This window comes from Saccopteryx bilineata, chromosome 4 (genome assembly GCF_036850765.1).
Source record: "Saccopteryx bilineata isolate mSacBil1 chromosome 4, mSacBil1_pri_phased_curated, whole genome shotgun sequence".
In the NCBI taxonomy this organism is placed as follows: domain Eukaryota; kingdom Metazoa; phylum Chordata; class Mammalia; order Chiroptera; family Emballonuridae; genus Saccopteryx; species Saccopteryx bilineata.
In genome coordinates this window covers 146,633,759-146,656,189 of record NC_089493.1, presented here as the reverse complement: position 1 = coordinate 146,656,189, position 22,431 = coordinate 146,633,759, and the positions used below count along the sequence as shown (strand labels likewise).

The window sequence follows — 22,431 nt, the reverse complement described above, 5'->3', positions numbered from 1 at the left end:
CCCCCAAGATGTGAATGTTAATATGCTTCAAGTTGTATCAGAGGCTCTTTATGTTAGCCTCATATTTTGGATTTTTTTTTTTTACTTTTTACTTTATTTTTTTTGAGAGAGGTGGAGTAGGGAGAGAAAAAGAGGTAGGGGGAAAAGAGAGAGAAAGATAAAGAAGCATCAACTGGTTCCATTTAGTTGTGCACCCATTAATTGCATTTAATATGTGCCCTAATTTGGGTTTGAACTGCCAATGTTGGGGTTCAGTTGGTATCCTCAGGATCATGCCAGGACCCTCAGGATCAAGGCAGCATTCCTGGGATTGAGCCAGCAACCCTATGATCAAACTGTTGACCTCAGAGCTCTGGGATGATACTCTATCCACTGTGCTATTGGCCATAGAGGATTCTTTTTGCTTTTTGCTGTTCTAATTGGGTGTTTTGTGCCTTATATTCCAAATCACTGATTTGACTCTTCATTTTATCTAATGTACTGTTGATGCCCAGTAAATTGTTCTTCTTTTCAGTTAGTGTAGCCTTCATTTCTTACTTGTCCTTTTTAAATGTTGGTGAGGTTCTCACTAAGCTTTTTTTATTTTTATTTATTTTATTTTTTTATTTTTTTTAAATTTTATAAGGCACACTCTTAGGTAAGAGGTGCTTTTTTTTATTACTCATTTTAGAGAGGAGAGGGAGAGACAGAGAGAGAGAGAGAGAGAGAGAGAGAGGAGAGACAGAGAGAGAGAAGGGGAGAGGAGCTGGAAGCATCAACTCCCATATGTGCCTTGACCAGGCAAGCCCAGGGTTTTGAACCAGTGACCTCAGCATTTCCAGGTCGATGCTTTATCCACTGCGCCACCACAGGTCAGGCTCTCACTAAGCTTTTTGAGCATCCTTATAACCAGTGTTTTGAACTCTGCATCTAGTATGTTGCTTCATTTTGTTTAGTTCTTTTTCTGAATATTTCCTCTGATCTTTTATTTGAGACATGCTTCTTTGTCACCTCATTTTGACTGCATCCCTGTGTTTTCTTCTCTATATATTAGGTAGAGCTATATTTCCCAAGCTTGGTAGAGTAACCTAGTGTGATAAGTGTTCTGTATGGTCCAGTAACACAGCTTCCCCAATCACTCAAGCTGGGCACTAAAAGCGTATTGCCTCCTGTCCACCATATGGGCTGTGTATACCCTCCTCTCATAGTTGAACCTTGATTGCTATTGGCATGTCAATGTGAGGGATTTATCACCAGGTTGATCACCTGCAAGAACTGGCTGCAACCACCAACCATCAACCTCTGACCAACACAGAGGATTAGCTGTGCTTTGGGCCCACCCCACAGAACAGGATTTACTTCAGTGGGGCTTTGGTGGCTGCTGAACCCACCCCTTGAGTGGCGTGCTTGTGGAGGTGGTGGGGTGATGATGCTTTGACATGGTCTGAAAATGTCCATGGGATGTGCTGGCTCTGGGGCTTCCCAGAAGGTGTAGGCCAATGTCAGCCACTTCCTGTGTTCTGCCCTGGGCCACCTGACATGAGCTACAAAGCAGTCTGCATATGGCTGCTACTTATGCTGGGTTTGAAAATGCTATAAACCAAGATTACCTTCTGCTAATGCTGGACCTGGGGCCACTTACTGAGAACTGTGGAACCAGCTGAAGCCACATACTACTTGTTTGAGAGATTTTAGGGAAATTTAAAACCTGAGCCAAGACATGCCATTTGTACAGAAAAGCCACTAGAAACTGCTTGTATGAACCCAAATATTGGGTGGGTTTGGGCCTTAGGGAGTCACCAGGGCAAGGCAAACAGTATGAGCCTGGTAATGGAATCTCAGTTATGGCACCCACCTGCCAGCTCTGTGGAGGGAGGGCTCATCAAAGGAACAATTGCCTCTGCCAGAACTTCTGTCTGAGAGAAAGCTGCCCCTCCAGCCTTTGTTCTGATGCTAGACAGTTCAATTCCTTCCTCCTCTGATGCCTTTTAGGCTGCTGCTCCAGTGCTGGAGCTCAGAGGGAGTGAGCCTGGATTCAAATAAGTCTGTGTGCAGTCTATTTAAGAGGAGCTGCCTGGGACTCCAGCAGCCTTTTTTTCTCATTGAGCCACAATCCCCATTGGTAGTTAAAGACATAAATTATGGGGACTTCTCTTCTTGGCACTGGAAACCTGGGCTCAGGGGTCTGCCTGATATGGGACTAGAAGCCTTTGCTCTTTGGGGGCATCTCTTCAGCCAAGGTATCCCTTCCAATTTTTAACTGCCACAGGGAGGTGTGGGACCAGCTAGTTCACATTCCTACCTCTCCTACCAGACTCAATGTGGCTTCTTCATTAATTCCGTAGTTTTAGGACTTCCATTAGAGTTAATATATTTTAATTATACAAGTCACACTTGATAATTTTCAGTATAAGTATTCAAATATTGCAGATATTATTAATGGCTTATTGTACCTATTCTTTGGCACCACCTAGGTAAAAACTGCTGCAGTCCGTATTTTGATACCTTTATATATATTTAAATGCATAAAACATTTATATTTTGTAATAATTGTATTTTAAAAGGCAGGTTGCATTTTTAAAAGAATTTTTATTTTATTTAAAATTTATCTAAAATTGATGACATAAGTTGTTACAATATTTCATTATTGTCATTTTAATTTCTGTGAGGTCATTAGTTTTATCTCATCTTTTATTTGTGATTTGATTATTTTGCATTTGAGTCCAGAGAAGAAAATTAATTGCCTACTAGAACAATTAAATAGTGTTTAAAATAATACAACAGAACTCAATCAGCATCTTTACAAGGCTGCTATCAAGAACACCCAGTTTTTGACTAAAACTTACCATATTTGCAAAGAAACAGAAAAGTATGACCTTTTTTCAAGAACATGAAGGGCAATTAATTGAAATTGACTTTGAGTGAGACCACGTGTTATATTTAGCAAAGAGTTCTTTTATTTTTTAAGATTTTATTTATTGATTTTATAGAGAGAAGAGAGGGAGGGACTGGGAACAAGAAGTATCAACTCATAGTTGCTTCACTTTAGTTGTTTATTGACTGCTTTTCGTATGTGCCTTGACTGGGCAAGCTCAGGGTTTCGAACTGTCAATTTCAGCGTCCCAGGTTGATGCTCTATTCACTGCACAACCCCAGGTCAGGCTTAGCAAAGATTTCAAAGCAGCTGTAAAAATATATGTTCAAATAAAGGAGAATTTTTTTTTGTTTTATATATATATTTTAATTAATTTTAATGGGGTGACATTGATAAATCAGGGTACACATGTTCAGAGAAAACATCTCCAGGTTATTTTGACATTTGATTATGCTGCATTCCCATCACCCAAAGTCCAATTGTCTTCTAGGAAAAATATTTTTTAATTAATGGAAATATGATATCAATGAACATATGAGAGAGAAAATCTCAAAAGAGAAATGCAAAAGATTAAAAATGGATATTCTAAAGTTGAAAGATAAAATAAAAGTATTCATTAGATAGACTCAACACCTGAAAAATGGCAAAGAAAAGATTCAGCAAATGAAAAAAGATCATTTGCTCTTCTCTGGGTCTTCATATATAGTTAGATGTCCAGTGAATATGCAAATGACACAGGTGGGAATAAATCTATGCCCCCTCCCCATAATTAAATACTAGAGATAATGCTGTGCTAGGGGAAAAACAGGCAGGTCAATGTAAGAAAGAACACTTTTAACAAACCTTGAAAGATCATGTCAAATATATGAAGGAGCAAAACAACCATTAGACTCCTTTAGGATAACATCTTTCATAAGCTCTTTGGCACTTAAAATGTACACTCTGCTCTAATAAAATATAAATACATTTTGTTACAAATAACATTTTTGGTGTCCATTTGTCCTTTTTGTCAATTCTAGGAATACTCAAATCAAGATCTCATCAAGTTCATGTTTCAAAACCTAAATATTCAAGCTTTTTGCAGTCTTCAGGTGTGATACGTGAAAACCTCATCAGTTACCTTCAATGGAGGGACTGAGATGGGGAGGAGACAGCTGAAGGAGGAGGGGAAACAGGCTTTTGTAGTCCCGTCAGTGTAGGGGCACAAGAAGGGGCGATCTTCCCTACCAAATGCTGTTAGCCTCAGCCCAGGCCTAAGGGCGCCCCGCGTGGGGCTGGGGGTGGGGCTGGGGTGCTCGCGGGCCGCGGAAGGGCTGCCTGGAGACGTTGGCGTCCTCCGCTTCCAGGACCAGCGCCGCCCTCCTCCTGGTCTTTCAGCGGATCAGCGCTGGCAGGAAGCACGGCAGGAGCCAGCCCACCCTCTGTCCCCTCTGCTGGGCACCCAGGTACTTGGACCTGGTGGAGCTCATCCCACAGAGGCCACAGCCTCGCCACAGGGGCGATTTAGATCCTGGGGTGTTGTTCCTTCCTGTTCTTTACACGCAGTCTGGTTTAACGGGTGCTGTTTTGTGTAAGACTTGTGGCAGAACCCAACACGCTTCACCGGGGTGTATTCTGACTGTTCGTGGTCACGCTGGGGTCTCCTATCATGCACACAGCCAGACCACACTCTCAGCGTCCCTGTGCCAATGAGTAGGGCGCTGGGTTCCCCGAGTTCACACGCGTGGGACGTTTACATTGTGCTCACGCAGCTAGTGGCCTTGCTCTAAAATCCGGGCTCCTCTAGAGGGACCCCGGAAAGATCTGTGTGTGTTCACAGCGTGCGCGAATGAAAAGAAAGAACACTCCTAATGCTCCGGGAAAACAAACAATTAATTTTAAGAAACTGTAAGTCCTAACATTCTTACTTTGCTTCAGGGTTCTTGGGAGAGGAATCCGTTTGGCCGCTGTACTGAGCATTTAGCAGAGAGCCGGGTGAAGCCCTTCAGGGACGCTGAGGCCTCTCTCTAGGAAGGAGAGGTGCATGAGCCAGCACAGAGGGAGATTTCTAGGGTACATACTTCTTGAATGCGTATGCATAACATTATTTAACTTTCTCTGAAATGTTTTCTATTTTTCTTACCCTTTTCATGTGATAGTGGATAAATGGCAGGCAAAAAGCGAGAAATTCAGCTACAGGTGAGCATGATGAATCGATTCTTTACCTGGGGCACTGGCCCTTGAAGACCTTTTACAGCGCCTTCCCTTTTGCAGGCCATTATCAACAATCAAAGCCTCTGGGATGAGATGATACAGAATAAAGGCCTAACAGGTACCAGGGCTGTCCACTGTCCAGTCACCCCGAGTTGGGCCCAGGGTCTCTCATAGCACCGGGCATGAAACACAGACTCCCTACTTCTAGCATAAAGCCCTGCTGTGTCTTTGCCCTTGTCCCTGTCCCCACACTGGGATAAACTGACTGTTCTTTCATGAATATCACCTCTTAGTTATTGATGTTTACCAAGCCTGGTGTGGACCTTGCAAAGCAATGCAAGCTTTATTCCGAAAATTGAAAAATGAGCTGAATGAAGATGAAATTCTGCATTTTGCTGTAGTAAGGATTTAATTTCCATTAAACCATTGTTTTCTTGTTACCTTAAGTGTTAAGTGTTAAACAACCTGTCAACTCTTCAAAATGGAATGTTTACTTGGTAGTTTTACTGTATGTTTATGTAATGCTGGTGGTTGAGAGCAGGCCAGTTCACACTGGATTTGGGCAGATGGTAGAGAAATTGCAGAGCCAGAAAGTGTTGGGCCATTCCCGTTTAATCGAGTCTTGCAACAGAGTACAGCACACAGGCAGGGAAAACTGCTTCTCAGGCAAACAAACAGCAAAATGACCCCTCACAGTGGTGGGCAGGCAACCCACAATCCATCCTGAGCACAAGCACCCATAGCCTTACATAGACTGTACACACGTGGTGCTGCCACGTGCTCATGCGCTCATCAGGCAAAGTACAAGTGAGCAAACCAAACACAGCTGTTTTCCCAACAGTTTAGTTCTACCTAATCTTAGGACAGATGTGATTTTTATCCCATTCTTATCACATTGAGGTTATTGACCATAGTTGTGAAGATTAGGAAAGTATAAAAAATGGATATCTTTTCAACTGACCATATGTAGTGTGTCTCTTAGAATAAGGGCTGCAGGTGCTGTTCACTGGATAGCTGTGGGAGGGCTCTTAGCACTTACTTACCAGGTACCAATTTTTCAGTGGTAGTGATTTCCCCCACTTATTTGCTATGCAAATGTGACAAAGAATGAAAGTGTTACAGCACCAAACTAATTAGACCTCATTGTATTGATTATTCATTTTATCCATATTACATTATTAATGACTTTTTTATTTTTTCTCTTTAAGACAGTAGTAGGTAACGAAAAAAACTAAAGAACCAACAACAACAAAAAATGAGATAGGGTCTAGTGGTTGACATTGCCTTCTGAAATAAGGGCCTTTATAGTGTTTTAAAAGGAAGTATTCGTAACAACCTGCTTTACTTTGAAGAGTCAGAACCACTTGAATGGGGCTGGACTGTAATTCTAAATTTGATCCTTGGCAGAGAGGAAAACTTGATTTGAGAGGACAGAGAATGGGGTCTAAAAGGGATTGCCACATGCAATAGATAATAAGTTGGTATAAGAAGTTAAAAGACAGTATTAGAAGGATCTCACAGCTGTCAGATGGATCACAGACAATAAAGCATCATCAGAGAATTCTTATGAATCTTGGAAGCTGTCTGGTGTGGTTGGAGTTTAAGTTCATAGGTTAGGGACCATGGTGAAACTCCAATGTCTGAAAGGACATTGGGATCAATGGGGAGAGGGCAACAACAGGAAGGCCTTCTTGCTCACCTGTCAGGCTAACTGGAAGGGAACTTGAGCAGAAGAAAGCAAGGCGAGAAGTCCTATAAGATGTGTAACTTGATGCTGTGTTTCCAGATGGTAGAGTCATTACATCTTTTCTTGTTTGTTGATTCTGATTAGAAACAAACCTGGGTTATATGTGGGGTGAGGATGGTGATGGAGGCTGTGGAGTGGACATGAAAGAAAAATTAGATCATATATGTTGTTAGGCTCCTATCTCAGCACGGCTCAGGGCTGTGAGAGGATACAGGCCTGAGCTTTAGTTCCTCCTACTACAGGAGGCATCAATTCCATGACTATGTCTATCCCACTGGGAAGTGCTAGTAGTCTTTCTAAAATATGTCTTATTTGTAATACCAGCATCCATTTAATTTAACAAAAAAATGTATATTCACATAGATTGATGCTGTTTTTGTGATATGACCTTCTCATAAATGGTGAAGAAAATTAATTCGTAGTTTCCAAACCTCCATTGTGAGTTATGGAGGGCGCCCTCTGCTGGATATTTTGCTTTCTGCAGTTAGCCAAGGAAGAAGTCTTTCTGAACTTGTAAATTTCAATCCAAAATTAAAACCTGTGAAATTAATGACCTATTAAAACCACCCTAAATTGAATGTTAAGTACAATATTTTTTTGTTATGTACCCTTTTACGAGACTTGCAGACTTGAATTAACATTGTACCTATACACATAAAAATTCAGTAAGTGTTTATTGTAGTTCTTTTATATTATTAAATGCTTTACTTGTCAGTTCTTTATTATGATATAAACATTGTATTGATGAGACCTAATTCCTCTTACATCTAATCTCTAACCTCTTTTCTTTAATGTTATAGGTTAGTTTCTTTCAGCCCCTTTCATTCTTCTTGGGCGGGGAGGGTGCCGTAAAGGTGAAAGCCAGAAGTCAGGTTGAAGTGAAATGGTGGAGGCCTTCCTTGCCAGGGCTTTTAATTTGATCTTAAAATAACTGTAATGTATTAAAAGAATGTTGAGTAAATATAAAAATAAAAGTTATATGTGTATAAGTTTTTTCTACATAGTGTATCTAATGACTTGGAGATTGTTTCCTTATTCTGTAAAACATTCATATATTTTTTCCAGGCAGAAGCCAACAGCATTGTGATTTTACAGCCATTTAGAGATAAATGTGAACCTGTTTTTCTTTTTAGTGTTGTAAGTATCATATTTCTTGTCCCAAGTGTATTATCAGATTCCAATTTACAGTTAAAGAGCAAGTAGCACTGCAAAATTGCCAGGGAACTCTTTTTTGATTACACTAATTGTATATACAGTGGGTCCTCGGGTTACGACACAGTTCCGTTCGTACAGAACTGTGTTGTTCCTACGACAGTGACGTAACCCGGATTTAGGGGTAAGTCGAAACACATCCTAGCCTATGTCACTTACCTATTCTAACACAGTTGTAAAATTATATTCTAGAACATAAAAACATAACTAAGCCACAGAAAAAGGTTACTGTGCATTCTTCCATCCTGTGCAAACTGATTTGCCCACGTAGTCCATTCATACAACGCTAATGGCGTAAGCTGAAGCACTCATGTCTCAATTTTTTTGAAGTTTTTATGGGAGTGAGTGTCGTAAACTCTAAACATCATATTTCAAGATAATCATAACCTGAGGACCCCGTGTGTGTGTGTGTGTGTGTGTGTGTGTGTGTGTGTGTGTATATATATATATATATATATATATATATATATATACTTTATCCTGGCTTATCTGTTAATATATTTTATAACCTGACCTCTAGAAGCTAATCATGGATTGAGAGATTAGGCTACCATACACTGAACTGATTGGGGAAATAAAAACAAGATAAAAACAAGATATATTTACCATTCTTAAGGAAATAATCAGAGATTTGTATGATGAATTACAAATGAAAAAGATGAAAGTTCTTAGTTATCCAGGAGGAGAGAATTAGTTGTGAATATTCCTGTATACCACTCCAAGGACATACTCATATGATCACTATTGTGTAATATATATCACTTTTATCTCTGTATTTCCAAATGAATGAAATGAAGACAGAAAGCGTATTCACCAAAACATCAATAGTTTTCTATGTATGGGAGGGGGATGATGCATAATTTCAGTTTCCTTCTTTGAACTTTTCTATAATTTCTAAGTATTCTGTGATGAACACATATATGTAATAATCAGGAAACCACAATAAGTGCTATTTTCTTAAAGGAGAGTACACAGTTAGGTGCTGACTTGTGTAACACACAGCACAGCTGCTTTGAGCTAGAGAACTGGGATAATAAGGACAGGCTCCCAAGAAGGCGTAGAGCATTCCTCTGCTGCTGAGTACTGCAGTTGTCAATTTTGGGATTAAAAATAATGATTTAAAAACACTTCTTGGGTATGCCATGACCAGTTAGCTCCATTAGTTAAGAACATTCTCCCAAACAACAAGGTTGAGGGTTCAATCCCTGGTCGGGGCACACACGAGAAGCAACCAAAGAATGTACGACTGAACAGAACAACAAATGAATGCTCTCCTTCCCTCTCCCATCTCTCTCCCTTCCTTTCTTTGTCTCTCTAAAATCAATCAATAAATAAAACCCTGACTGGATAGCTTGGTTGGTTGGGGCTTCATCCCAGCATGGAGGTTGCTGGTTTCACTCGCTGGTCAGGGCACATACAGGGACAGTTAGATGTTTCTGTCTCTCCCTGCCTCTCTCTCAAAACAAAACAAAACAAAACAAAAACAAAGCAAAATAAAACAGAAAGAACAAAAAATATAAACACTTCTTGGATATAACGTTTTCTTTCTGTTAAATAATACTCATATAACTATTTGAAGAAACTGAATTACTGAGTTAATTAAATTAAAAATTGCACTGTAGATCTGGATATGTAGGATTTGATGATTTAGATCAGTGGTCCCCAATCTTTTTTGGGCTATGGTCCAGTTTAATGTCAGAAAATATTTTCACGGACCGGCCTTTAGGGTGGGACAGATAAATGTATCACATGACTGAGACAAGCATCAAGAGTGAGTCTTAGACGGATGTAACAGAGGGAATCTGGTCATTTTTTAAAAATAAAACATCGTTCAGACTTAAATATAAATAAAACGGAAACAATGTAATTTATTTATTCTTTCTCTGCGGACCGGTACCAAATGGCCCACGGGACCGGTACCGGTCCGTGGCCCGGGAGTTGGGGACCACTGATTTAGATGAAGGGTAGCCAGCTTTTTCCGTAAAAAGCTAGATACTAGATACTAAATATTTTCAGTTTTGTCAAAATAACTGGCTCTGTGTTGGGTCATAGTTTGCTGACCCCTGGCCTGGAGGTAGTTTAGGGAACCAGAATGAATAACTGCATGAAGCAGAAATGGCCTTAGCTGATGGGACAATGAGGAGACTCCAGCAGCAGCAGCAGCAGCAGTTAGCAGTACAGGACTAAGAAAGACTGGGCCACCATGTAGAGTCTGGAGCTCTAGGATGACCATTACCCTGCCACGCTGGTCAGGTCTGATCTACAGACCCATACCAACCCTCTTTGAATGGAACATCCAGTCAATGTTCTTTTGCTGCAATCAATGCCCAAAGTATAAGTTCATGTCTCCTCCTAGCCAGGCATACACCATGCTTCTAATGCTCAGAATTTTTTTCCTGACCTATTTCTTCAGTTTCACCCACTTCTCAAATCCTTTCACTGTGTGACATCTGGGCTTGATGCAATTGTCAGACCTCTAAGAGCTTTACCTTTGGCTCTGAGCATTTGTTACATTTTCTTGACTTTTCTTTTGCCTGGCTCCTTACTCAGTACATTTTCTCTGCTGCCCAGAAGTGCTGTTTTCCCAGATTGCTTCCTGAGGCCAGGAGTAGAACTGATGTTTTTCTTTACTTTCTACTACAAGAACTTTATTTTCCTTGTTTTTTGGAGGTCTGCTCTACTTGACTACTCCTCCACCTGTGCCTGCTATTTGCTGGCCTTCAGCTTTTAGACTGTAGCCTGTGGCCTACAGTCTTCCTTTCACATCCACATCCTGCCATCCCCCTGGACTTCAGTATCCACACTGACGACCACCCAACATCCTGCATTCTCAATTACTGACCACCTCACTTTCAGTGAACTTTTCTTCCATTGCTCCTCATCCAATCACTCCTGCACTTATGCCTCACATTGTTATCACTCATGCTCTATATCTGTAATCCTAAGACTCTCAATCAGTAAACACCAACCACTGCCAAGCCCATTGTTGGTTTATTCAAATATTCCCACAATGGTCCCAAAGGTCAGCATTCTTAGCTGACAACAAATTCATCCCAGCAAACTTAATCAGAAATGGCTTTTTCAAGGGACATTAGAAAGCTCACAGAACTGTTGGAAAGTTCCTTTTAGTGCAGGAGTCGGGAACATTTTGGCTGAGAGAGCCATGAACGCCACATATTTTAAAATGTAATTCCGTGAGAGCCATACAATGGCCCATGTACGTTACGCATTATCCAATAAAAATTTAGTGTTGTCCCAGAGGACAGCTGTGATTGGCTCCAGCCACCCACAGCCATGAACATGAGTGGTAGGAAATGAATAGATTGTAATACATGAGAATGTTTTATATTTTTAATATTATTTTTTTAATAAAGATTTGTCTGCGAGCCAGATGCAGCCATCAAAAGAGCCACATCTAGCTTGTGAGCCATAGGTTCTCGACCCCTGCTTTAAACCAAGAATCACTTTCAGTTATTGATCAACTTAATCAGGATCCAGTTCTTATAGATACTCCCAGTTCTTTGTTCCTCTTTTGATGGTATCTGTCACGGTTGTTCTTTTGCAGCATCATCATCATCTTCATCATCATTTGTGTGTGTGTGTGTGTGTGTGTGTGTGTGTGTGTTTCTGAAGCTGGAAACGGGGAAGCAGTCAGACAGACTCCCGCATGTGCCCTACCAGGATCCACCCAGCACACCCACCAGGGGGCGATGCTCTGCCCATCCAGGGCGTTGCTCTGTTGAGACCAGAGCCACTCCAGCGCCTGAGGCAGAGGCCATGGAGCCATCCCCAGTACCCGGGCCATCTCTGCTCCAATGGAGCCTTGGCTGTGGGAGGGGAAGAGAGAGACAGAGAGGAAGGAGAGGGGGAGGGGTGGAGAAGCAGATGGGCACTTCTCCTGTGTGCCCTGGCCAGGAATCGAACCCGGGACTCCTGCATGCCAGGCCAACGCTCTACCACTGAGCCAACCAGCCAGGGCCCTTCATCATCATTATTGTAATTTAACCAGGTCAGTTATTACTAGGTCAGGTAATAATAAGGCAGACTATAATTCTATACCATCATGCTTGGAACAATGCTCGTAAACAGGTATTTAGTAAATATGTGCTAAAATACAGGCAAAAGTGATAAAATGTCAAGTGATATAGTTAAGAAACACAGAACTGTAGAAATGTTATGCAGGAATGGCCTGTCTTTGGTTGTAGGAGGACAGACAGACTGGAGGTGGAACTCAAAGAGCTGGATTTACCAAATTAAGGAATACTTTTACATCACTGATCTTTTATTTTAAAATAGTTAATTACACTGGCTAAGAAATAATTGGTGGAGGTGTGGATCAGGATGGATTTACTTAGTTTAGTTTTAGTGTAAATTTTTGACTTGCCCTGAAAAATGAAAGTTTTCCTTATGCTTTCTTTTTTTTATAGAATGGCAAAATTATTGCAAAGGTTGAAGGTGCAAATGTACCACTTATTAATCGAAAAATTATTAACTTGATCAATGAGGAGAAGAAAATTGCAGCTGGTGAAATGGTTCGTCCTCAGGTAATACATTGGACTACTGACTATTTTGTTTAAAAAAAAGTATTACCTCTTTTTTGTTGTTTTTCTAAAACATTTTCATAATTGTATAACTATCTAGCAATTTAAATGTTGCAAAGTTTCTGGGAAGTATTTTGGCAAAATGAATCAAAGTCCTTAAAAAAAACACATGCATTCTTTGAGCAATTCCATTCCCGATAGTTTTCTCTAAGAAGACAATGAAACAAATATAGAAAGGAATGTTATTGCAATATAATCTGTTATTAAAAAATTAGAAATTACCTAAATGCTAATGACAGTAAACAGATTACATAAAATATCTGTAATCCATATCATATATTATACAAATCCATAGCAGGGCATTATTTAGTGTGTGTTAGCTGTATATGGTTGATATGGAAAGAAGCCAAGATAGAACAATAAAAAAGTAAATGTTAATAGAATATTTAGAATAAGATCCTGTGTGTGTGAAGTATATTACCTGTGTAATAAGAAATAAAATATTTTAGCTTGACCAGGCAGTGGCGCAGTGGATACAACATTGGACTGGGATACAGAGGACCCAGGTTCGAAACCCCAAGGTCGCCAGCTTGAGCACGACCTTATCCGGCTTGAGTGGGCTCACCAGCTAGGGCACAGAGTCACTGGCTTGAGTGTGGAATCATAGACATGACCTCATGGTCGCTAGTTTGAACCCAAGATTGCTGGCTTGAAGCCCAAGGTTGCTGGCTTGAGCCCAAAGTCGCAGGCTTGAGAAAGGGGTCACTAGCTCTGCTGTAGCCACCGCCCGCCTCCCGCCCCCCCCCCCCCCCCCCGTCAAGGCCAATATAAGAAAGCAATCAATGAACAACTAGGGAGCCACAACAAAGAACTGATGCTTCTCATCTCTCTCCCTTCCTCTCTGTCTGTTCCTATCTGTCTCTCTTTCTGTCTCTGTCAAAATAAATAAATAAAAGAAATAAAATCAAGAAAGGAACCATAAAGCATGTGGAGGCATGAACATAACAGCACAAGAGAGTAAGCCACTGGTAGGTTGGGAAACTAGAACTTAAAATCAGGCAGAATGACTCCTAAACATATTCTCCTAATTGCTGTATTCTATCCAGCTTTCTCTGGTTCTCTGGTTATATTGTTGTTGTCGTTTTTCTTCCAAAACAACATTCTGTTTTAATTAATAACAGTGGGTATATAAAAATTTATTCATATAACATTTATTATATACTATTGCATTTTGTTGGACATGTCTGTTATTTACCTTTATTACTTAATTGTCTTATTTAGGATAGCCCTGTCTGATAGTAATAAAATATAAGCCACAATGTGAGCCACATATATAATTTAAAATATTTTACTAGTCACATTAGAAACAATAAAAAAGAAACAAGTGACATTAAAAAAAAATCTTTAATCTGGCAGATTCAAAGGATTCCATTTAAAGATATACCCAGTACAAAAATTAAGGTATACTACCTTCACTTTTTTATACTAAATCTTTAGGATGTACCATGTTTTTCACTTACAGTACATCTTAGTTTGGACTAAGCTCATTTCAGGTATTCAGATAGGCTTATGTGATTAGTGGCTACTCTATTGGCCAAACACAAGTCCAACAAATACAAAGACAGATCAATTTTGAAATTTATAGCTGGCATGATTATCTTATTCCTGATTTTAATAAGGGTGAATGCTTCTAGTACTGTTATAGCCAAATATTTTTGAGTCCTTATTTCATTGAAAATCTGAAGTTATTCATTCTCTTCCCAAAACAATGTCTATATGTTAATATATATTCAGAATCACAGAAGCACTTTCAGTGTTTCTCAGATAATTAAGTCACCCTCCCCTGAGCCCCATCCTTTCTAGTATTTTAGCAAGGATTTTTTTTTTTATATAAGTTAAGGCTACTATCCTCTGGTTTCTAATTTACTAATAATAATGGTCAGGAATGGATCTTGAAATTTTAGATCTTTTAACATGATAATTATGTATCTATTGTTTCTACTTGTTAATCTATGCTTCTTTCTTATTTTGTTCCTTATGCTCGTCTTAAGTTTTTAAGGTTTTTTTTAACCATTTCCATAGAACATACATGCATTATTTCTAATAGTTTCTTACCCCAATTGTTTTATATAGTCTTTATTCTATTTTAGTGGTAAGTTTGGGAAAATGGTGTTAGATAAATGCAGGCACATTTTCACCTTACCTTTTATCCCTTGGATTATAAATATTTATTAGAAAAAATTTCTAAAAGCTCATTCACTATCATATTAAAATATAACTGTTTTATTTGCATGTTTTCCTCACAGTATCATGAAATTGCATTTGTAGACTCAGATATAGAAGGTGCTGAGGAAGCATCCCATGTTGGTAAGTGAATTTCAAGTAATGGCAAGGGATTTGTGTACATGAATGCTCCTTACAGTATCACTTAAAGCAGCAAAGAGCTGGTAACATCAATATTAATCGACAAGGAACTGGTAGGATAAGTGATGGTATGTTTAATACTAGACTCAGCTACTAAAAAAAACCCCTCTTTTGCTCTGCCTCCCTTCTCTTCGGTCTCTATGCCTGGAGCCATTCAGAGATTACCGGGCAAGACCAGGGGTAAGTACATAATTTGGACAGCGTTTACTCTTATTTCGTTCTTTGATTGTGAAAATAATCTCTTGATGACGCACATTCCCAGTCTCCTGCCTTCACCAGATTGTCTGTTGTGGGTATAGGCATGCTCATTTGTCCTCTGGAGGGAGCAGAGACAAACACATCTAAGAATATGTAGCTAAATGTGGATAAATCCATAAGGTAAATCCATTCATTTGTAATGTTTGCTTGCATTTGAAATCCCACTCACTAATAATACTGAGCTGAGTGGATCATGGGTATGATTCTTATTTATGTAAATTTTATTTAAAAAACCAGTATCCACTAACTCTTTTTTTCTGGCCTATTTACAACAAATTCTTGTGAATGTTTCTTGTATGCAAATGTGGGAAGAAGACTTTGATTCTAAGTAGAAACTGGTAGTTGAAATACCATAATAAGAACAAAGCTGTCCATGGACAAAATTCACTGGACATTGACAGTTTACATTTTTAATTGCCAAAACATTCATTATCTAGCCTTTGTGCCTAGAAAATAAAATTGTTTTATTTATTTTTTTCTAGAACAACCATACAGAATTGCTATTATCAAACCCAAGGCTGTTAGTACTGGAAAAAGTACAGAAATTAAAGAAAAAGTAAGTGATATATTATAATAATAATTTAAATTAATTGAAATAATAAGCTTTAATTGTCAATTTAGAGTCAAAGCTTATTGTTTGGAGTAAAATAGAACAAAATGAACTTCTAGTGCCTCTAATGGCTTTGAGCATTTTGTCTTTACAAAGGCTGGACCTACTCAGCTATCCTTATTTAACTAACTCTCTTTTACTAGCATCATCAGATATCAATAATACACATTACAGTTCTTTTTAAAAATGAGTTTAATAGAGTTTGTTTGAGCCAAATAGAAGACATGCCTGAAAGCAGAATCTCAACAAACTGAGAAAAATGCTTCCAAAATTATAATTCTTTTCTTTTAAAAAATTATTTATTGATCTAGAGAGAGTGGAAGGGGGAGAGAGAGAGAAAAAAAAAACATTGACCTGCTGTTCCAGTTATTTATGCACTCTTTGGTTGATTCTTGTATGTGCCCTGACATACAAGAACCTGAAAATCGAACCCACAATCTTGGCATGTCAGGATGATGTTCTAACCAACTGAGCTATCTGGCCAGGGCCAAAATTATACTCTCCCAGTTTCATACCTATTCAGTGCAGTTTGGTGTGGGCTCACGCACAGATTTTTTAGGGCTCCTTAGGAAGCTATCCCGTATAGCCTCTACAGACTCCTCACTGACTGATGGCCTACCAGAATGGGGTTTCTCCACCAAACTGCCAGTTTCCTTCAACTGCTTATCCCACCGAGTAATGTTATTCCCATGTGGTGGCGCTTTGTTATAAACGCACCAATATTCACGTTGCACTTTGGTCTCAGATTCGAATTTAGTGAGCCACAGAACACACTGAACTTTCCTCTGTACTGTCCACATCTCGACTGGCATGGCTGTGGGCTGCTCCGCTGTATACACAGTGTTATGTCATCATCTGCGCATGCACACATGCTGCCACATCATCCTACAGAAACTGGGAGGGTTTTCCTTTTATTTGGGGCAGATTTCACATATCTGTTGTCTTTTGTTGCTTTCCTGTGACCGGTCAAAAGTGCACCATGACTTCACGGACACACTGTAGTTCTTGTATTGGATTGTAACAAATGTTCTTTGTGATGAGTAATTAGCAATGTAAATGTGTTATAAACTGACATTATTTTGCTTTATTCCCTGTGTGTTGTCACAAACACGTGGTTCTTAATTTTAGATATATGATAGCTTAAGGATGCATTTAATGTTTGCCTTAGAGACAAAATAATTTTTTTTAGATGAAAATTGCATTCTAGAGGGCAGGGCGAGGGCGGGGAGAAAAAAAAAAAGAAAATTGCTTTCTAATCCAAAGGTCAGAAGACATTTTCTATAAAGGGCCATTTGGTAGCTATTTTCAAGTTTGTGAGGCATGTGAACTCTGTCACACTGCTTAACTCTGCAATCTGATGGAGAAAACACCCTCAGACACTATGTAAACAGATCGGTGTTGCTGTTTTCCAATATACTTTATTTCCCAGAATAGGTGGTGGGCCAGATTTTGAGTGCAGGCTATAGTTTGCTGACCCCTGAACAATGCCTTTGTGTTGAAACAACAAAATTATATTGAAATTTAAAAGAATGTGACATGCAGAACAGATCACATAAGGAGCTATGTTAGGAGGTGTTGGGTACCTCTTGATGAACTTTCCACCATGCATTCTTTGTTTAGCTATAGTAGTATTACCATTGATTAATCTTCAATAAAATGGATGATCCATGGGTCATGGCACATATAATCTCTTTTCCAATTATGAGTTAACTTAATTAATATCACTCTCTAAGTACACCTTTTTTATTTTCCAGATTCTGGTGTGTATGTGCGATGGGGGATATCATACTGTACCCCAGTCCCCCATACGTTGCTTATACTTTATAAACATTTTAAAAGTAATATCACATATGAATGGTTTACTGTTCCTTATTCTAGTAGTTTTGATAGCTACAGTAGTGAAGATTTTCAAAACCATATAGTTCTTTAGATGAGGCAATACTAAGTCTATCTGAATTTTTTTTTTGTCATACTAAAAAACGTTTTAGAAATGTAAGTTATGAGTTTCTACTAAATACCTCACCTCTCTGGAGCACAGTAAAAGACTACATAACAAACAGGACAGAAATAATAAAAAAATGTTTTGAATAAAAAGAAAATGAACACACTGCATTTTTCAACTCTAGTAAAGGAGACATTATCAAGTTTAAATGCTGTGTGGATTTTATTTTCTTTTGTCAAACACTCAGTAACTTAACAGACATGATTTGAATATTTAGAAAAATTTTAAATTAGAATGTTAGAAGAGGGGTCACTAAGATGTAAGTACAGCTCTGCAGGACGAATCAAGCCCACAGAACCAGTTCGGGTCTTGCTTTCATAATAGAAGCAGTGGGTACTGCCAAAACAAATTGAGCTCAAATTATTGGTATCATTTAAAGTAATTACTAAATTGCTTTGAACTCAGGTTACACTTATATCTAATTGATTAGTACCTTCCTGGACTTGATATGTTACCCTAAAACTTCTCTGTTACATTTTATTATACTTGAGTGATACGCAAACTGAACTTTTTCACTAAATTTTCTTTGAGACAAGTAAAACATGGCTAAATCTTAAATTATGTCCCTCCCCATATTTTGCTTATTTCTGATGCTAAAGGAGTAAAATATAATAGATTATGAGTTATAGCCTTAACAAAGTAAAGCCTTAAAAAAGTTAAAATGATTTTGAAAATAGATAGTTAAGAAATGCTTGTAAATTTATGTCTTTAAGAGTGATTCAGAGAGCTATTTTATCTTTCCTTGGAATTCAGTTAGTTTTTTCACATTTTGAGGAATTCACTTAAATAATATAATTGTTGTGGAGTTTCTGGTTTAAACCTTGAAAACATAAGTACTTGGCCATGACAAGGGCCTTCTTTGTTTATATATTACATTTTTGAGCATCTTCAAATCTAGTGCCCAATGGATTGTGCTGCGGTCTTTACATGAAATGCATGGAAATCTGGGTGGTGTGTTAAGCCTAGGAAACAAATGTCCTTGACTTGTTTTACATGTGGTTTCACAACACGTCAGAATCTGACCTTACTCTCTTCTTGAAGATTGTCAATGCTGGATTTGTTATAGAAGCTGAAGATAAGAGACTGCTCTCTGAGAAGCAAGTTAGGGCCTTCTATAGTCAAATTGCAGACCAGGTAAGAAATAAAAAAAAAAAAAGCCACTGTGTTTTCAAATACAGCAGATTTTTATACATTTCAGATCCTCATTATAGAAAAACAAATGAATAAATGTGACCAACCAAATAAGTTCCCAGTGTCTCTGTTGGTGTTCATACCATGGCAATGCCAAAGATGATAATTCTAGAGAAATTTCTAGTAGAAATAGTAAAGTCGAGTAAGACTGGGTGATCTGATTGTGCTCTTTTGGAGTGAAGACCTCACTATGTTATGTCTGCTAAGACTCCCTGCATTGGCCCTGGAAGTGAATAACCAGTCATTTCCTACAGATTTTTTATCTCAGATTGAAAGCTCCTTGTCATACAGTTTACAGGAGGAATACTTTCAACTTTTTCTGTACCCAAAGGCCTTTTGTGGGAGACAGGCTGTAAGCTGACAAAGTCCTTATAGCCTAGGGCTTAGTTTCAGACTAAGCTCTTCTCCAGCCTTCAAATACTAAGATCTTCTACACACCCTTCTAATACTAAGATCTTCTCTACACTCTTTTTAAGACTAAGCTTTCCCTCATACCCTTCACTGTTGCATCGTTGGGGGTGGTGCACTCTTATGAAGATTCCTTTTTATGCCTCAGATGAGTGACTTTGTATCAGAGACTTCCTTATTTGCATATGGGTTAAAGACTTTAATTCTTTACACTATGTAATAAAGCAGACTGGGGGCTCTCTCACTCTGGCAAGCTAAAGGTATTGCAAAGGCCTCCCGAGTCCATCCTCTTTCTCTTTAAGCCTATTTCCTTAATTCTGCACTGTTCCCACTCAGGATCTGGAATAACTAGCCACACTGGTTTGTGGCAAGTGGCACCCGAACAGGGACCTGAGAAAGGGAAAACTAAACTAAAAGCAGATGATGGAACTCCCCAAGTGCACACAGCAAGTAAAGTTTTTGAGTGAGTTTTCAGGGAAAATAGTGTCAGGAGTAATAAATTATGGGACAATTAGGGTCGAGAGTGAGGGACCTTTTTCTTTTTGTACAAATGTTTTTGTTTGAGGAGGAACTGTTGTTTGAGGAGTGTCAGGGGAGCTAGAAATAGAGAGATGTAAATATGAGAAGACCTTGTAGTCTGAGGATGACTCAAGAGATAATGAGGATGTCGTGGCTGTGGCCACCTTAACCTTTGTGCCTCCATCGCCCTCTGCTCCTTCTTTCACTGAACCCTCTGCTCCTCCTTATGATTATCGGATAGCTCCCAGGGTCTTTGTCTCAGACCTTTGGAGATCTCCACTCCAAAAAGTTTTACATCAGGCTTGAGATAGAGGGCATTAATTACATCAGAATGTGTGTTGATATTGGACCTTCATATATACAAGGTCTGGTTAATGCCACAGCATTTCAGAAGAGGCCTCCAGGACAATACTTTGATAAACAGCAGAACAAATGAAAGAAGGAAAGTCAGGGAAGTACTTCTGCTCATGGAACTTGTTTCCAATGTGGGGGTTTAGGACATTTTGCTAGAAATTTCTCTACTCCCCCTGGATATCAGTCTTGGCCTCTCTTTCAGGGGCAGCCAGCTCCTAAAGCTCCTGACTTCTGCCCACGCTGTAAGAGAGGGAAATATTGGGCGAATGAATGTAGACCTAAGTATACTTCTGAAGGGCAAGTGATTCAGGGAAATGGATAATGGGACCTTTTCTGGCCCTGACAAAGAGCAGGGGCAATGTTGGTATTTCCTCAGCAAATTCTGATTCCAGCAGGCCAAACATTGCCCAATTATCTGGAACAATGGCAAGGCGGCTGCTCCTGGTTCTCTCTGGCTGCTTGGTCTGCCACAACCTAAACTGCCGATGGCTTAGTGTTTTGGTCGTTCGACCCCCGCCGGGGTCATGACCCACAGGTTGAGAACCGCTGATATAGAATGAAATGTAAATCCTAAAGACTTGCTAATTTAGTTGGTTCCTTGTAAGGTGTGTTCTTTGTTTTCTGAGTTGAGAGCAAAATAGCAACTCAGGTGTAAGAATTAATCAGATTTAAATCATGCCCATCAAACACTTAAAAGTCAATTAGAAAAAATAGAAAAGGGGGAGTTCATACCCTGGAACTTCTGTAAATCTTTATCATGCTCTTTTTACTTTAAAAAAAATTTTTGAATGCTGATATACAGGGCTATTCAGTGGCTTAGAGACTCTGGAATACAACAAGGAAAGCCTTCCCTGTAGTGTGATGAAAGGACCCACTCACAGGAATCTGGCAAGGGCCAGACCCTGTTCTCTTATGGGGTTGAGGATATGTTTGTGTTTTTCCTAGGACTTCTGAGTCTCCTTGGTGGGTTCCTAAACATTTGGTGAGACACCATCAGCTAGGAGGAGAGACTTACTCCACAAGAACAATTGTATAAGGCTTATTTTACTCCACTCTTGTCCCTCTTTCTGTCAAATCTGTTTCTTTAAAAAGCTTATATAGGCACAGGAGAGCCCTCAAACCCCTCAACGAGATCTCTTGAGCATTGCTTTTTAGGTCTATAATGACCAAGAGGAACGGGAGAAGGTAGACAGAGCCCAAAGAGATCAGGCAAAATACCAGCTCTTGGTAGATGCCCTTAAAGACTCCAATGCCCCTAAGGGGCCCTCATAAGATTCCACCAGGGCCCTGCTTCAAGTGTGGAAAGAAAGGTCATTGGGCAAAAGCCTGTCTGGCTCCTTGGCCCCTGCCAGGGCCTTGCCTTTGCTGTGGGAAAAAGGGACACTGGAAGGTAGACTTACCCCTTGCTCCTCCAAGGAATGGTTCAGTCTCTTCCACCCCTACCCTGACCACCTTTGACCTAACCTTTCCCAGTCTACTGGGACTTGCCACTAAAGACTGAAGATGCCCCGGCTGTTGGCCCCATCTCACATCATCATGAATGAGTCTAGAGTGACCATCGAAGTAGCAGGTAAGCCAATTTCATTTCTTATAGACACAGGGGCCACTTACTCTGCCTTGCCCAAATATTAGGATCCTGCTCATTTCTCGAAGATCTCTGTTGTGGGTGTATATGGTTTTATTTTCTTCCTTATTTTCCATGGATCCACTGCCTTGTCTAATACATGGTGTCTCTTTTACACACTCTTTCTCCTCCTGCCTCAGTGTCCCAACCGTTTTTAGACCAAGACTTACTTTCCAAAGTCAGAGCTTTTCTCTCCTTTTACCTCCTGCCCTCAGAATCAGCCTTGTTGTTCCTCTGGGCCAGCCAGATTTTCCCACTTCTGTTACAAATTTACCTCTACCACCCAGCAGAGTGAATCCCAAGGTTCTCCTCACCACCCCCACAGCTGCAAAACTCCAGGAAAAGGCCCCTTGGTTTCATCACTTCAGGTTAAAGAAAACAAAAGCTTCATCTCCATACATGCCTACAGATGGGCCTTCCAGTCTACCTAAATCATTGCCAGAATCCCAGAATTGACATTAAGCTTGAGACAAAAGCTTAATGTGCTGGAAACA

General features: G+C 39.6%; 1 protein-coding gene across 1 annotated transcript in view; it reads left to right on the top strand.

Moving 5' to 3' along the window:
- The first annotated feature begins 4,999 nt into the window (after window positions 1–4,999).
- NME8 (NME/NM23 family member 8) overlaps window positions 5,000–22,431 on the top strand; it is a 54,032-nt gene continuing 36,600 nt past the window's right edge. The window contains exons 1-8 of the mRNA XM_066276740.1: window positions 5,000–5,032; window positions 5,108–5,165; window positions 5,341–5,447; window positions 7,860–7,931; window positions 12,434–12,550; window positions 14,854–14,914; window positions 15,712–15,785; window positions 18,883–18,975. Coding sequence (XP_066132837.1) covers window positions 5,000–5,032; window positions 5,108–5,165; window positions 5,341–5,447; window positions 7,860–7,931; window positions 12,434–12,550; window positions 14,854–14,914; window positions 15,712–15,785; window positions 18,883–18,975 — 615 coding nt within the window. The remainder of the gene's footprint in view (window positions 5,033–5,107; window positions 5,166–5,340; window positions 5,448–7,859; window positions 7,932–12,433; window positions 12,551–14,853; window positions 14,915–15,711; window positions 15,786–18,882; window positions 18,976–22,431) is intronic.